Source organism: Copadichromis virginalis, linkage group LG9 (genome assembly GCF_057382275.1).
Source record: "Copadichromis virginalis isolate Kocher_CV1m ecotype Utaka linkage group LG9, C_Virginalis_male_GT1.1, whole genome shotgun sequence".
NCBI classification, from domain to species: Eukaryota; Metazoa; Chordata; class Actinopteri; order Cichliformes; family Cichlidae; genus Copadichromis; species Copadichromis virginalis.
This window is the reverse complement of record NC_140626.1, coordinates 31,701,846-31,716,782: the sequence shown is the minus strand read 5'-3', so window position 1 is coordinate 31,716,782 and position 14,937 is coordinate 31,701,846. Positions and strand designations below refer to the sequence as shown.

At 41.6% G+C, this 14,937-nt stretch overlaps 1 protein-coding gene across 1 annotated transcript; it reads right to left on the bottom strand.

The window, feature by feature from the left end:
- Positions 1 to 2,687: 2,687 nt before the first annotated feature.
- Positions 2,688 to 12,938, bottom strand: chrnd (cholinergic receptor, nicotinic, delta (muscle)). Its single transcript, XM_085468968.1, has 12 exons — positions 12,829 to 12,938; positions 10,887 to 11,032; positions 10,719 to 10,763; positions 10,494 to 10,603; positions 9,406 to 9,561; positions 9,137 to 9,249; positions 8,072 to 8,272; positions 7,511 to 7,622; positions 6,534 to 6,648; positions 5,096 to 5,306; positions 4,700 to 4,818; positions 2,688 to 3,523 (listed from the first exon to the last, which is right to left on the bottom strand). The coding sequence occupies exons 1-12, from the start codon at positions 12,884 to 12,886 to the stop codon at positions 3,341 to 3,343; spliced, it is 1,569 nt and encodes a 522-aa protein (XP_085325094.1). The 5' UTR covers positions 12,887 to 12,938; the 3' UTR covers positions 2,688 to 3,340.
- Between the last annotated feature and the right edge of the window lie 1,999 nt (positions 12,939 to 14,937).

Sequence of the window (14,937 nt, the reverse complement as noted above, 5' to 3'; positions counted from 1 at the left end):
GATACCTGTGTAATCTCGGCGAGTTTTCGCGCCAGATTCAGTTCAGTTCAGTTCATTTTTATTTCAAACATTTCAAACATGTGCCTTCACGATCATTACAAAATATCATTCCATTATTTGTTTGAAAAGGAGTAGGCAGAAGTATTTACTTATTTGTCCCTACCCCCTCAAGTTCAATAAATTTATTCGAAATAAAGTGGGCAGCAAAACACAGCTGATTTCCCCATCAGTGTTGTTGAACAGATTACGTACGTGTTACATAGTTACTTGAGCATTTATTGTTCGATGGAACCAGCAAGGAAGAGATTTTTTTTATCTCATCTCTTCAAATAAAGTATGCACACAGTACTAAATATCACGAATGATTAGTACCACAATATAAATAAACAACACCACATATCCTATAATCTGATTTCTGTCTTTTAGTTTTTTAAAAAGTGAAGCGCCACACACTAGTTTGTGTCATTATCCAGATGTACATAAGCATGATTACACAGTTACTAGGGGTGGGTTTTGATTATCGATTAAAATCGATTCTTGGATAACGTCATATCGATTCATTAAAATCCTGAATCATTTTTTTATATAAATGTATTTTGCCCGAAATGCCAGAATCTCAGGTTAAACCTCACAAAATTTCAACAACCACCAAACAGCTAAAGCAGTGAATGAGAGCAGGAACACGGATTCTGCACAAAGACGTAAACACAAAGCACGTAGCCTCCGACGGGTCAGAAGCAGTGAGATGTCGCCTTTCTCACCCGACGGCTCGTACGGGGATGCGGTCGGTGCTGAAAGCCGACAGCTCGTTGATTCTAATGTTTCGCCGGGTCCGCGCTTTGTGTTTACGCCCTTTTTGCTCAAGTTCTGAAGCTGCAGGTTTTATCTCTCACCAAACAATATTGACCAAACCAGCAGCAAAAGAAGATCCAAACTACACTTCACATGGAAGAAATAAACATGATAATTATCTCGTTTGGCTCTCAGCGAAGGCGGTCGCACTTTTTCTCCTCTCCTCATCTTCCCTGCAATTGACACCCCTTTCTCAACGAGAAGTCTGGGCTTGGGTGAGCCTGAGTGCTGAAGATATCTACCTATTAGGAACCATGGTAACATTGTTCTGGTTGATCGGAGCTGGCTTGGCCCTGACTTATCGAAGAATTAAGAAAGCTGAACTGGCTGTTCAAACCCCCACAAGGCTGCCCACTGGGATTGGAATGATGGGAGAGGTGTGTTTCTCAAATGGGCTCATTGAGTCAGCACGGATAAGATCTGGACTTCTTTAAGTTGCTTGAAGACGTTTCACCTCTCATCCGAGAAGCTTCTTCAGTTCTAAGGTCAAATGGTGGAGAGTCCCAGATATAAACCTAGTGGGAGTGACCCCCCACAGAGGGACAAAAGGACCCCCTGATGATCCTCTAATCGCCTGAGCCAAGGTGGGAAACTGGGCGTGGGTCCCAATCAGCCAGAGTTTCGTGTGAGTTCATTGTGAAACCTGGCCCCACCTTATCATGCGAATTCCTGAGATCAGATGGCCCAGGATGTGAGTGGGCGTTAAGGCGTCTGGGAAGGATCTCAAAACTGGATTATAGATGGCAGAGAGTTGGTGTCGTAAACCCCCGCCTCTGTTCAAAGATGGTCGCTCACAGTGGACATAGATGGCTTCTTTCACTCCTCTTTCAAACCATCTGTCCTCTCTGTCCAAAATGTGAACATTGGCATCCTCGAAAGAGTGTCCTTTATCCTTAAGATGCAGATGGACTGCTGAGTCTTGTCCTGTGGAGGTGGCTCTTCTGTGTTGTGCCATGCGCTTGTGAAGTGGCTGTTTGGTCTCTCCAATGTAGAGGTCTGGGCATTCCTCGCTGCACTGTACAGCATACACCACATTGTTAAGTCTGTGTTTTGGCGTTTTATCTTTCGGGTGAACCAGTTTCTGTCTGAGCGTGTTGCTGGGTCTGAAATACACTGGGATGTCATGCTTGGAGAAAACTCTCCTGAGTTTCTCTGATACACCGGCTACATAGGGGATGACAATGTTGTTGCGTCTGTCCTTCTTATCCTCCCTCGCTGGTGTCTGGTCTTCTTTTCTGTGCCTCTTTGCTGACTTTAAGAACGCCCATTTAGGATAGCCGCACGTTTTGAGTGCTTCCTTTACATGTGTGTGTTCCTTCTTTTTCCTTCAGGCTTAGAGGGAACATGTTCTGCCCGGTGGTGTAGGGTCCTGATTACTCCAAGTTTGTGTTCCAGAGGGTGATGGGAGTCAAAGAGGAGGTACTGGTCCGTGTGTGTGGGCTTCCGGTAAACTTCGATGTTGAGTTTGCCGTTCTCTTCAATGTGCACAGCGCAGTCCAGGAAAGGCAAACAGTCGTCCTTTGTGTCTTCCCTGGTGAACTTGATGTTTTTATCCACAGAGTTAATGTGCGCAGTGAAGGATTCCACTTCTTGTGTCTTGATTTTGACCCAGGTGTCGTCCACATATCTGTACCAGTGGCTGGGTACTCTTCCTTTGAAAGAGCCAAGAGCCTTCCTTTCCACTTCCTCCATGTAAAGGTTGGCTACAATAGGTGACACGGGGGAGCCCATGGCACAGCCATGTTTTTGTCTGTAAAAGCCTTTCCGCCATTATGACAGGTAATGTAGGACTGAAGTGTCCTAAAAATCACACTTAAACAGTTTTTTTAAAGGTAAAGTACATTCTCACATCATACGAGTTTATTATCCAAGTCTCAGAATCCAACAAAGTTACATCCACTTTACAGACTGTTGTACTAATGCTGACTAACAGCAGCACTTAACAACAGAAACATGCAGGATATCCTCACCAGCTCACCTTGATATCTGTGTCACTGGACAGCTTTCTCCAGAGTGAATCGACGTGGACACCAGCCGAGGTAAACAGCTGACTGACAGAGGAGTCACATCATAGACTTGTTTGTCCTGCTGCAGCTGGACATGCATTCGAATTGGGAGAGTTGCAAACATAGAATTTAACTGACTGCACTATGCAATCTAATAACATCTAGTGGTGACATTTTACACACCGAACCTTGGAGAGTTTAAAAAAAACAGTCTTTAGTTCATGCAAAGAAAAAAAGGTTAAAGAGTGAAAGTGAATATTCTCTGCTGGTTCAATCATTGTGAACAGAAACAAATCATGTCAAAGATTTCTGATTATAAATCTTTATTCAAACCACAAACCCTGGATTAAATCAAATACAGACTTATTCATTCAACACAAGAAAACACACAGCTACAATATTTTGTCATACAGAGTAACAAACCTCAGGATATGAACACAGTAACAGCGCTCTCTGCTGTGTTGGGTGCTTTTGTTCATGTGCTACAGCAGACGTGCATGGTTCTCCATGTAGTCATGCGGGTCTCCTTCAAAGGGCAGACGTGGAGGACTGTTGCAGGCTCCCATCAGGAAGATGATGATGGTGCCAAAGATCATCACAGGAGTGATCAGGAAGAGGCAGAGACGGTCGACGGTGCGAGCGATGCCGCTCCAGTTATCTTTCTCCTGTGACGACACCAGCGAGGGCAGAGTTTTATGTTTCACCTCATTTTTTATTCAATAAAAACAATAAAGCCATAACCAAAGGAACTAATGAGCTTCTAGTCCTCTCATCAGATGTTGTTACAGTCTGGCCCCAGATCCAAGAATAATGAAGTCAACACAGCAGTGTTAAAAACTGCTGGTTTGGGGACTCCAGTGAACCACAGTGGAAGATTTGGAAGAGACGTGAATCTTCCCAGCAGTGGCCAGACTACCGAAATTACTCCAAGAGCACATCAACGACTCATCTAGGATGTCACAAAAGAACATCTAAAGAACTGCAGGCATCACTTAAGGTCAGAGTTCACGATTCAACAATAAGAAAGTGACTGGGCAAAAATGTCATCCATGGGCGAGATCCAAGACGAAAACCACTGCTGACCAACAAAACATCTGGATGATCCCCAGACTGACCAGATGTAACGGGTTTAAGTCCAGTTACATCAGGTTTAAAACGAATACAACTTTTCAATCAAACATGGAGGTAGTGTGATGGGTTGGGGCTGCGTTGCTGCTTCAGGCCCTGGACGACTTGCTGTAAATGAACCGTGAATTCTGATCTGTACCAGAAAATCCTGAAGGAGAATGTCCGACCATCAGTTCATACACTGAAGCTCAAGATCACTTGGGTTATACAGCTGGATGATGAGCCCAAAAAAACAGATGAAAGTTTTGGACTGGCTTTGGAGTCCAGACTAAAGTCCAATGGAGATGCTGTTTATGCTGAAAAACCCTCCAATGTGGCAGAATTCACACAATTCTGCGAAAAGGAGTGGGGCCAAAATTCCTCCCCAGTGATGTGTAACATTTGTTTTTATTTATTATCAATGCATGAACTTCCCCCCCCCCAGGTTGGCACAACCAGTTCTGAGGCTTAAGGGGCGATGACTTTCACACAGGGCCAGGTCGGTTTGGGCAGCTTTTTCTCTTTATCAATGAAACCATCATTTGAAAACTGTGTTTTGTATTTTCTTGGATTAACTTTGACAAATATTAGAATTTGTTTGTTGATTTGAAACATGTGCGTGTGGGAAATACTGAAAAAAATGCAAAATGTTGATGAAAACGTGCATTTTTTACACAATTCAAAGCATCTTGAATCAAGCAGAGCATCGTCACGTTCTGGTTGTTCGCTCTCACCTCGTTGTATTCGTTCTTGTTGCGCATGTGTTTGATGATGTAGTTCGCTCCGTCCACAGCTGGCTTCATTTCAGAGTACAGCTGATCCGTCACACCTCCGTCATCCTGGGGTTTCACCACTACACACACACACACACACACACACACACACACACACACACACACACACACACACACCTCAATTTAAACATCCTCTCTGCAGGTTTTACTGCAGAGTCCACTGATCACGTATACGACCAAACAGCTGGCCCCAGCAGCATCAGACTCCAACACAAAACTACGTGTAATACTGATGTGCTAAAGCCTGGTGACGAAGGCCACATCACTACATCTGATTCTGATTTCCTGTCACAATAACGCAGCATCTTATAAACACACTCAGGCGACGGTGCGTACATGCTGCATGGGTGACTCGAGTGGTGAAGCCGTGTCTCTCCGATTGTTTCTCAAACATCAGCTCGCTGCGAGACTTGACGGTGTAGTACTCGTCCGCTTTGGCGATGTAACCCACTGAACTCGATCGTCGCGGCAACGCTCCATCCCACGCTGGCTCTGCCTCCGCAGGGTGGGACATGAGCAAGAGCCGAGGCAACCGTTCGAGGAAAAACTGGACGTGGAGAGAAACGTGTTTATTTACATAAAACTCAGAAAGTTTTATATTTTATACATTACTATTGCTGTATGGCACTATTACAGTACTACACTGCAGTGTGTCTGAAAGCTGACACTTTAAGTTGGCATATATTGGACAAACAAAAGTAAATCAAATATAAACAAATGAATTTTAATGCCATAAATATTCTTAAAAATGTAGTCATTGAATTAATGCTCAAATACGCCATAAATAGATATTTGTAGTATTTAATTCTGTAGTTATGTACCTTGATATTGATTCTCCTATTTTTGCTTTTGAATTAATTGTACTTTATTATTTTATTTTCAGCTGTGCTGCCTCAGCGCTGTCAGTGTGAATCAGTGAATACACATCAATAAGCAGCAAAGCATTAAAATAAGCTGGGAAAATATTGTGAGAGAAAGATGCAAAGCAAATAAAAAGTTCTGCAGCTCGGGTCATAACTCGCACTCCGTTGAGAGCTCATATTACCCCAGTTCTTCAGCAGCTTCACTGGTTGCCCATAGAGGCCAGAATAAATGTTAAAATCTTACTTCTTACATACAGGTGTATCCATAAATCTGCTCCTTCATATTTATGTGACCTGCTCCATATCACCACTGTTTCCCGCCTTCTCAGATCATCATCTGCTATTCATCTTACTGCTCCATCCTCACACCTTAGCACTCTGGGGAACGGAGCTTTCAGTCGCTCTGCTCCTCGGCTCTGGAGCTCTCTTCCTCCTCCTTCCTCCTGTTGACTCCCTCTCCGTATTTAAGTCACAGCTCAAAACACATCTGTTTAAACTGGCTTATTCGCTTTAATGCTGATTTTATCTGTTGTCAAGCTCTGTTTTGTAATTTTAACTTATTTTATGTATTTTATGACTATTGTTTCTTTTATTAATTCTGTTTTTTGTAAGGTGACCTTGGGTTTCTGAAAGGCGCCCTTAAATAAAATGTATTATTATTATTAGAAATAAGTTCTAAATAAATAAATCAGTTTTTAATACGTTTTTAAAACGTGCAACAGATATTTAAAATAAATGCACAGAAATATTCTTTGGCTGCTGCTTAAAATGTGTAATATGTTTGTGCATTGAATGGTATATTTTATAAATTCATTTCACCTGGACAGGATGTACATCACATGGTGTGTGTGTGTGTGTGTGTGTGTGTGTGTGTGTGTGTGTGTGTGTGTGTGTGTGTGTGTGTGTTTTACCCTCTTGGTCCACTCAGTCATGACGTGCGTGCTCGGCGTCCTGAAGTGCAGGTTGAGGACGACCACACAGTTTAAAACGACCACAGTAACCAGCACCATGATGAACATCAAATACCTGGGAGACAGTTTAACTTTAACTTTGATCTATTATTTCTTTCTTTTTTAAATTAAATATACACATTATTTTCTCACTTTTCATTTCTTGTTATTTGTCAGCGAGTGTTTACAGACTGGGAACTTTAAAAAACAGCAGTCCATATTTGGAGAGTCTTCACCCCAAACAGGAAAACTGTAATTCTGTAATTCAGCTGTGCTACACTTTACTGAACAAATGATGCGCTTCCAGTATGCAGACTCTTTCTCCAAGATCTCATTATTACTTCAGTCTCGTTTGAAGGCTTCTGTCCTGCAGTCCATTCCTCTCATGACTCTCTCCTTTGAGGCTACAATTCCCAACTGTTGGATGTCACATATCTCAGTCGTTTTTCGTTTGCTTCCTGCCTCTGCCAGGCTCGTTCTGTCCTGCGTGTCTCTGAATTTCTTGACGACACTTCTCACTCCAGTTCATGATACACGCTGTGATACTAACTTTGAATATTCATCTCCTGCGTTGTGAGCATCAACGATTCTTTTTCTCAAATCTAAACAAATGTATCTGGTTTTGGCGTGACGCTTTCTCAGGTGACATGTTAAAGCCTTGTTGAAGTTTTTAAACTGCATTGCAAAGTTTAAGTACATCTCTGCACAGCAGTGGTTTGCGCTCTGGCTCAATAAAAAGGGCGTCAGAAGGCTAATAACACTGACCCTGGTAACTCTGACTGTTCTCTGAAATAATCGTGTTGCTGTGTGCAAACAGAAATCATTCATGTTTACTGAAGAAAACCAGCATATTATAATGAAGCACTTGGAAAAGCTTCAATCTGAATCTAAAGCTGATGTTTCCAGCTGTTGTTGGGAGTATGTTTTGCGTTTCTTACTTAACAATGAGCGGCACAGACATGGAAGTTTCCGGCAGCCTTTGAGAGATCAGCAGCAGGAAGACAGACTGAGCGAGCAGCACAGAGATGGACAAGGTCATCTTCTCGCCACCTGCACACAAAACGCACAAACTGTTTCAACAAGTGAAGGAAACCAGTTCAGACTGGGATTATTTTAAACCTCCAACAAAGTATTTCTGGGCAGTTTAAGAGCAAAGTGTTTGCAAAGTGTTTGCAGGTGAGCTCTGTTTACACTAAGACCAGAGGAATCGACAGGAGATTCCCAGTTACAGTGATTTCTGACTTTTTCCCAGATTAATGTTTAAAAATATAAATGATTTAATTATAATTAGTTTACAAATACATTTAATCTGCCTTGCTGCAGTTTCCTGTTGACAGCCTGCAGAAGATTTTAAGCTTTCAGAGTTGGCACATTTCTCTGTCTTATAAAAAAAACAAAACTGAGTGTGTCTCTGTGCATGTCGAGGAATATTTGCACAGCTCGGTAACACCACAGGTTACAGAGAATTGGTTGAAATTGCTCTTTAAACGTGCACTGACTGTCAGCGGGCAGGTAGTAGACGAGGCAGGCCAGGAAGGAGATGAGCACACAGGGAATGATGATGTTGACAATGTAGAACAGAGGTTTGCGTTTGATGATCAGGTAGAAGGTGATGTCCTGGTGCTTGTTGCTGTCCATGGGGATGTGCTTGTAGATGTTTCTCTTGGCTGGCCGGTGGACGATCTCCCACTCGCCGTTTTCTGCCAACATTAGTGGAAAACATGAGATGAGACCCAGACAGAAGAAAGTTTACATAACGGCGCTTCCTCCACGTTTGACTGCCAAACCCGACTGCGTCGTTTCAGCCTAAAGTGAAAAGATGTCTGTTCTTTGACATTAGAAGCACTAAAATGTGTTTTTCATGTCCATGTTTGTGAAAAATGTATCTAAATGCAGTGAAGTCCAAACTTTTTTTTTTTTTTGCCTGTGCACACTACAGTAATTATACATTTTTTTATAAAGATGCAATAAAAGTGTTGGAGTTTCACTGGAACTCTTCATATGAGGTGTTGATGTACTGGTGATGAAATAAAAGAGGCCAGAGTTGGGCTGAAAAAACTGAATAAACCCATCGAAGAAAGAGCAACACTTTCAGTCTGGTTCATTCATAAAAAGACGGAATCCACTGACCAGCTCAGGATCACCAAAAACCCAGAAAGACCACAAAAGACAATTAAAGTGGATGATGACAGAATTTTTTCCATGGTTAAGAAAACTAACTTCACAAGATCTAACCTTAAGAAGAGACTCAAAGAGGTAAGAGTATCACTGTTAGCAATCAAGAGACGCCTTCATGAATACAAATACAGACGGTTTACAACAAGATGCAAAGCTCAAGACAAGAAGACCAGCTACATGATCTTTATGTGCAAGTTAAATCCTGACCAACACTGTGGGAGGAGGTGTGGTTCTTTGTGGACAGGCGGCTGCACGGACACTTTTCCAGATGAGCCAGAAATATATATTTGGACAGGATCGAGTTACAGTACAGTATGCCATGGGCATTTCTGACAGGGAAAAGTAAAGTGTGAACATAACACTGGAGTGCAGAAAAGAGCATCTACCTGTAAAGCTAGCAGGGTCAATAACGACCCACTCTACTGTATAGTTGGCGACTTCTCCGGCGTATTCTTCTTTCAGGAGCATCCGGATCTCTTTGGCGTTGTAGGTCAGAGAGCTGCAAAGCACCGTGACAAACACGGATTAAATTAATCTGAGATCTTTCAGGAGAAAAACACCATAAAAACTTTACAGATTTGCTTCACAGCAGACTGTAAATTCTGATTTTGGATGCATAACTGTCAACAGAGAGCTTTAAATAATTCTTTCTTACGTGAACTTGAGCGTGCAGTTCTGCCAGTCGAAGGGGAAGTATCTGACGTTGATGGAGCAGGAGGAGCGGAAGATGGCCGGTGGCAACCAGTAGCAGAAACCATTTTCATACACCAGTACATTACTGTAGTAGGCCACTTCAAACTGGGCATCATTACTGAGGCATGGAGGAAGGAGGAAAGGACATACAGTTAGGAAAATCTGTTTTTGCCCAATGATTTATTTATTTTATTTGGGCTCTTTACTTCACCACAGTGGGTTTTACATCAGTGCAGACTTTCAGCTGTAATTTAAGGAGATCAACACAAAGTGTAACCTTAAAACTGATTTGGTTTTGCAGTACTGTGAAAAGGTTTTTGCAACACTTGAATGTTTGAGATCTTTAAAGACAACCTGAGTAAATAGAAATGTAGTTTTTAAATTATGATTTTAATTATTAAGGGGAAAAAACATTCAAACCTGCGTGAAAAAACCTAATAACATGTGCCAGCCTTACCGGCAAGAACTGCAGTCAAGTGTTTGAGATAACTGCCAGTGAGTCTTTCACATCACTGTGGAGGAAGTTTGGCCAACTTTACTTTGCAGAGTTGTTTTAATACAGTCACATTGGAGGATTTTTGAGCATGAACAGCAGCTTTAAGGTCACACCAAAGCATTTGACTCACTCATTCTCAGATGGACTTCCTGCTGTGTTTTGGATCATTGTCCTGCTGTATAATACAAGTGCTCCCAAGGTTCAAGACAGCAAATTAATGGCCAAACAGACCAGAATTAATGGTTCCATCAATTACACCAAATCGTCCTGAAGCAGCAAAGTAGCCCCTCCACCATTCTTTTGCTGTTGGCTTGGTCTAACACCAGATGTAACAGGACTCAAACCTCCCAAAAAGTTCAGCTTTTGTCTCATAAATCCACAGAATACCAGCAGTGGTTTTCACTCAGGGTGGCAAAAACAGGGCCAGGCCTTAATGACTGGGATTATCATGACAAAATAGTTTTCATTTACTTATCTCATAGAGACGGACAAATACATTTAAAATTTTTAATTTTCCATTGACATAAAAATGAGGTTTTTTTGTGTGACCTCACTTGTTTTCCAGAACGATCTCCGGCAGCCACACCATGCTGGGCGGCAGCCGGAGTATCTCAATGCCACCAAACTCTGTGGAATTCCACGTCAGCCGGTAGTCAGTCCACGTCTGCCATAACACACACACACACACACACACACACGCACACACGCACACACACAGAAGTAAATAAAGAGCTGCAAGTACTGAATATGAAGATGTAAAAGAATGAATTGTTACCCACAATTTCCAGCCACACGTTCGTCAGCAGCGTCTCGTCTACTTCTTTCTACAGAGGAGAACAAAGACAAACATCGATGTTTCTGTTTGAATGTGTTCGATTTAAACCTAACGGACACATTTAAAGTTTTAATGACAGGATGAACTACATAAACACACAGAAGCTGCGAACCAGAGAGATGAGGTTGGAGAGCGTGAGGGCGAGGTTAACATCGACAACATCCTGCTGCTTCTCGACGGGGCGCAGCTCCTTGTTGTATCCCATCTCTTTGAACACGTATTCAATAACACGCTCCTCTTCGTTCCTGCCATTGCACTCTAACACACACACAGATTAAAACACACACGTTTTACAACTGCTGTTCATATTCTCTAAGCTGCTTCTACTAAAACTGGGAGAGATTATACAAAAGTCCAGCAGGCCAACAAAGGACACGTTTCAGTATTTAAGATGAGCAAACCAAACCTGCTGAGGAGGCAGTGGGCAAAAAACTCTGTTGGAAATCTAGAAAGCAACCAGTACTGTGATGGAGGAATGAGACACTCAACAGTAAATCCATTTCTATAATTAAACATGAGTTAAAAGAAAAAAAGCAACTTTACTTTTTTCTACCTTTTTTCAAGTTATCTTTAAAATTTTGCACAAAGATGTCAGTTTTCATTTTTTTCTCATCTATTATTCAAACAGCTTTCCGATTTTTTGCTGTTGTTAATAATTTCTGGTTGCAGTCCAATGCTTTTCAGGATCTTTATGATTAGATGGGCCACTTTTTTCCTTGACTCGCTGCTCACGCTGACACTTCTGACCCTGCTCAGAGTGATTTTAATCCCAGCTCCTCTCGTCACCTTCCAGCCTTAAAGTCATTTATTGCCGAATATGGAAGGAAGACATGCATGAAAACACACACGCCTTTCATATTATACTGCTAATTCATTTCAGTTCAATTCAATTTTCCTTACACTGAGCTTAATCTCAACCACAGTCACTTCAAGGTGTTTTATATTGTAAGGTGAAGTAAACTCTTTGGACTGACCAGTGCTCAGAACAATGGGAAGGTCTAAAGATCAACTGCAAACATTAGAGGTGGATGCTGGGTGGGTGCAGCAGTGCTGACATCAGAGGGACAGGTGGGGTATGACGTGGATGAGGCGTGTAGAGAGTATGAAGCAGTGCAGCTCAACTCGGCTCCCTGCACTAGCTCAGACCCCCCCAACCAGCTTCTTTCTGTTGACGGTGTTTGAATTTAGACATGTTTACTCTTTAAATTAAAATCTGAGTCTTAAGATCAAAATAAATCAAACGGTATCACCAGTGACAGTTTGGTTTACAGTGTGGAGTCTGATCCCAGTATTAGTCCAAAGCTGAATCAGAGCGACACTTGAAAGCTTCAATGTTGCTTCCTAATGGGCTTCCAGCTCCTGTTTCCAAGGTCAAACATAAACTCATCTCTAAACTCAAAGAATGTGCTGCTCAATTTAGAAATCCACAATCCCACAAAGTCCAGGTGACATCTTTTTGTGTTTGTTTTTAGTTTGGTTTTTGACTAACGGCCAGGCCTAGTGACACAAATACACTGTAAACAAGCATGACATTCAGAGAGGAAAACCGACGGGATCCAAGCGCATGAATGCTTCATGCTGCTCAGATTTCACAGCTGCTCTGCAGATCCATCGACCACGACGGATAACCGGCTTCCCATCCTACAGCTCACCACACTGCAGCGCTTTGATTTTCACCAATCTGATTCAAAGGGAACGCTGCACATCACTGAGTTTACATTTTTCTATTTGAGATGATCATTTTTCACTAACGAGGTTTTAATTTGGATTTAAAAAAAACTCTGTACTGTCTCAATACCCAACTATTTGCTCAATGAGTCCTTCCTTAAAAACCCCCCCAAAAACACTTCCATTTAAAAAAAAGACTTGAAATAAGTCTGACACAAAAGTTTAGTCGGTCACATAACAGACCAACTGCTTTAGCTGTAGATTACATTTTCCAGTAAGAATAAACTTCCTGCTTTATGATTAAAGATATTTTCAACCTTTAAAATAAAAGATTTGCTTTGAAAACATTTCGTCAGGTTATCAGCTTAACGTTTTCACTAACTTACCCGACGACAGCAGTGTGAGCAGGAACAGAGTGGCCAGTGCTGCACGCTGAAGCTCCATGGCTGAGTGGAAGTGAGAGGTCCAGAGCCCTTTCACCCACCGACCTGCTGCCAGAACCCGAGAGGCAGAGTGACAAACAACAGCTGCAGACACACCGAGCAGAAAATAGAAAGCACAGAGCAGGCCTGAGCCGCCAGCTGCTGTCACCTCCACCCCGTACGGGAAACTGATAATAAACATGGAGTTTTAAATTATGAGATCTGAATAAGTTAAAAAAACAACAACACTCAGTTTGAGACACTTATTTCACTCTTGGGTCTGTATGATGTCACAGACAGGCGATATTCAAACACCAATAAATATGAAAGCAGGTACAAATAAATCGATCATCCCTCTAATTTATATTTGGGCAGAAAAAAAATCCTGATTCCTGTTTCTCCCTGCTGGATTCAAAGCTCATACCATTACATCGTTAGTTACTATTATTCTAATGTTTTCACAGTAAGCTTTAAGCTGTGTTTGACTCTCATGGTTCAAGGTAACTTTATTTATACCCACAGGCAAGAAAAATGACAGCATTTGGCATCCCTTCAAAAACACACATACCTAATAAAAATATAAACCTCACTGTAGCACATGTATAGTAATTTAAACATTTCGAATCAAAAACAAAAACTGTCCCTGTTGCTGTCACTGAGTTAAATAAGCACTAAGCTGTTTTTATAACGCTTTGTCCTGCATCCCGGAAACAGAAACCTCCGTCCTGAGGAAAGAAGCTGAAATTCAGCCCTTAGAGGATGGGAACCATTTTTAAGGACTGATAAAGCCATCCTCTGTACCTGCTTAGAGTACAGGGAGGCTAAACAAGACTGTTAGGGATGCACCGATACCGATACTGGTATCGGGGCCGATACTGTAAATTGTGTGTGTACTCATACTCGTAAAAGTTAACCGATACCATGAACCGATACCAACTTATTTCATTAATCAGAGGGTGGCTTGTCATTTCTGTTGTAGTTTTTTAGATTGGCCACTAGGGGGACATCCCGTGCTAAACAGGCACAGGGTTAGGCGAGTGAGACTGGTGACTCCAGATTAAAAAAAAGAGAGAAACTGGAGGCTGCTGTAGCTAGGCTAAACAAAATGTCAGCAGTGTGGACCGGAACAGCCAACTTTAACTCAGGTTTTGGAAAAGCGATGAAAAATGTCAAGAGAAAATCCACGGGCAGTTAAAATAACAGAGGCTCTGACTCATTTTATCGCTCTGGATGACCAGCCAATGCCGGTCGTGGAAAACATAGGATTGCATCGTCTTCTAAGCATCCTCGAGCTGCGATATGAAATTCCCAACCGCCCATACATCAGGGAGGTAATGGTGCCAAAACTTTCTGAAGAGGTAAAGACAAGCAGTGTGTGTGCGATGTCAGTCCTCGGTTTAACGGCACAGTGGACTGATGATCCACGCGCAGATGAGGAGTTCGTTCGTCAATGCCAAATACTTTCGTTCTTTTGTTTGTTTGTTTGTTTACAATATGGACACTGCAATAATTTAAAAGTTTATTTTATTCGCAAATCTAATTTGTATTTATTTTATTCCAAACAGAAGTGTTTATTTATTATTCTGAAAGCTCGAGACTGTGCCAATAGTTCAGTGATATTTTGTAAAATTACAATGTGGAGACTGCAATAATTTAACAGAAGTGCTTATTTTTCACTTGAAATTTTTTTGTGGTCATTTTTAGATTTAATTTTTTTATCGGCAGAGAATATAATAAAACCTGTCTTCCAATTAATTGTATTATAGTATCGGTATCGTATCGGTTTGAAAAAACTGGTATCGTTGCATCCCTAAAGACTGCGGCTCACCTATCAGACGACTGGACCATCTCGCTATTTGATCTGTTGGGAAGCCAGATAATATTCTGTTCACAAGAATTATGAAAAAATACTGAACAAATCAGAAACATCTGCCTGAAAACATCCGTCAGCTCTATAAATATGTAAATGATAATTAAAAATTTATTTCAAAAAGCAGGCCGAGGCTACAGTTTATTTTAGTTACGTTTTTAAATATTTTTTAAAAGAGGAATTTACAAAAACGATCTAGGATG

Bases quoted from the DNA above. Each gene is read 5' to 3' on its own strand.
- chrnd (XM_085468968.1), bottom strand. From the start codon at position 12,886: ATGGAGCTTCAGCGTGCAGCACTGGCCACTCTGTTCCTGCTCACACTG. The intron at 9,562-10,493 runs GTGAGGTCACAC...TCCATGCCTCAG, and splicing joins GAGATCGTTCTGGAAAACAA to TAATGATGCCCAGTTTGAAG. The intron at 5,307-6,533 runs GTAAAACACACA...CTCCACGTCCAG, and splicing joins TGACTGAGTGGACCAAGAGG to TTTTTCCTCGAACGGTTGCC.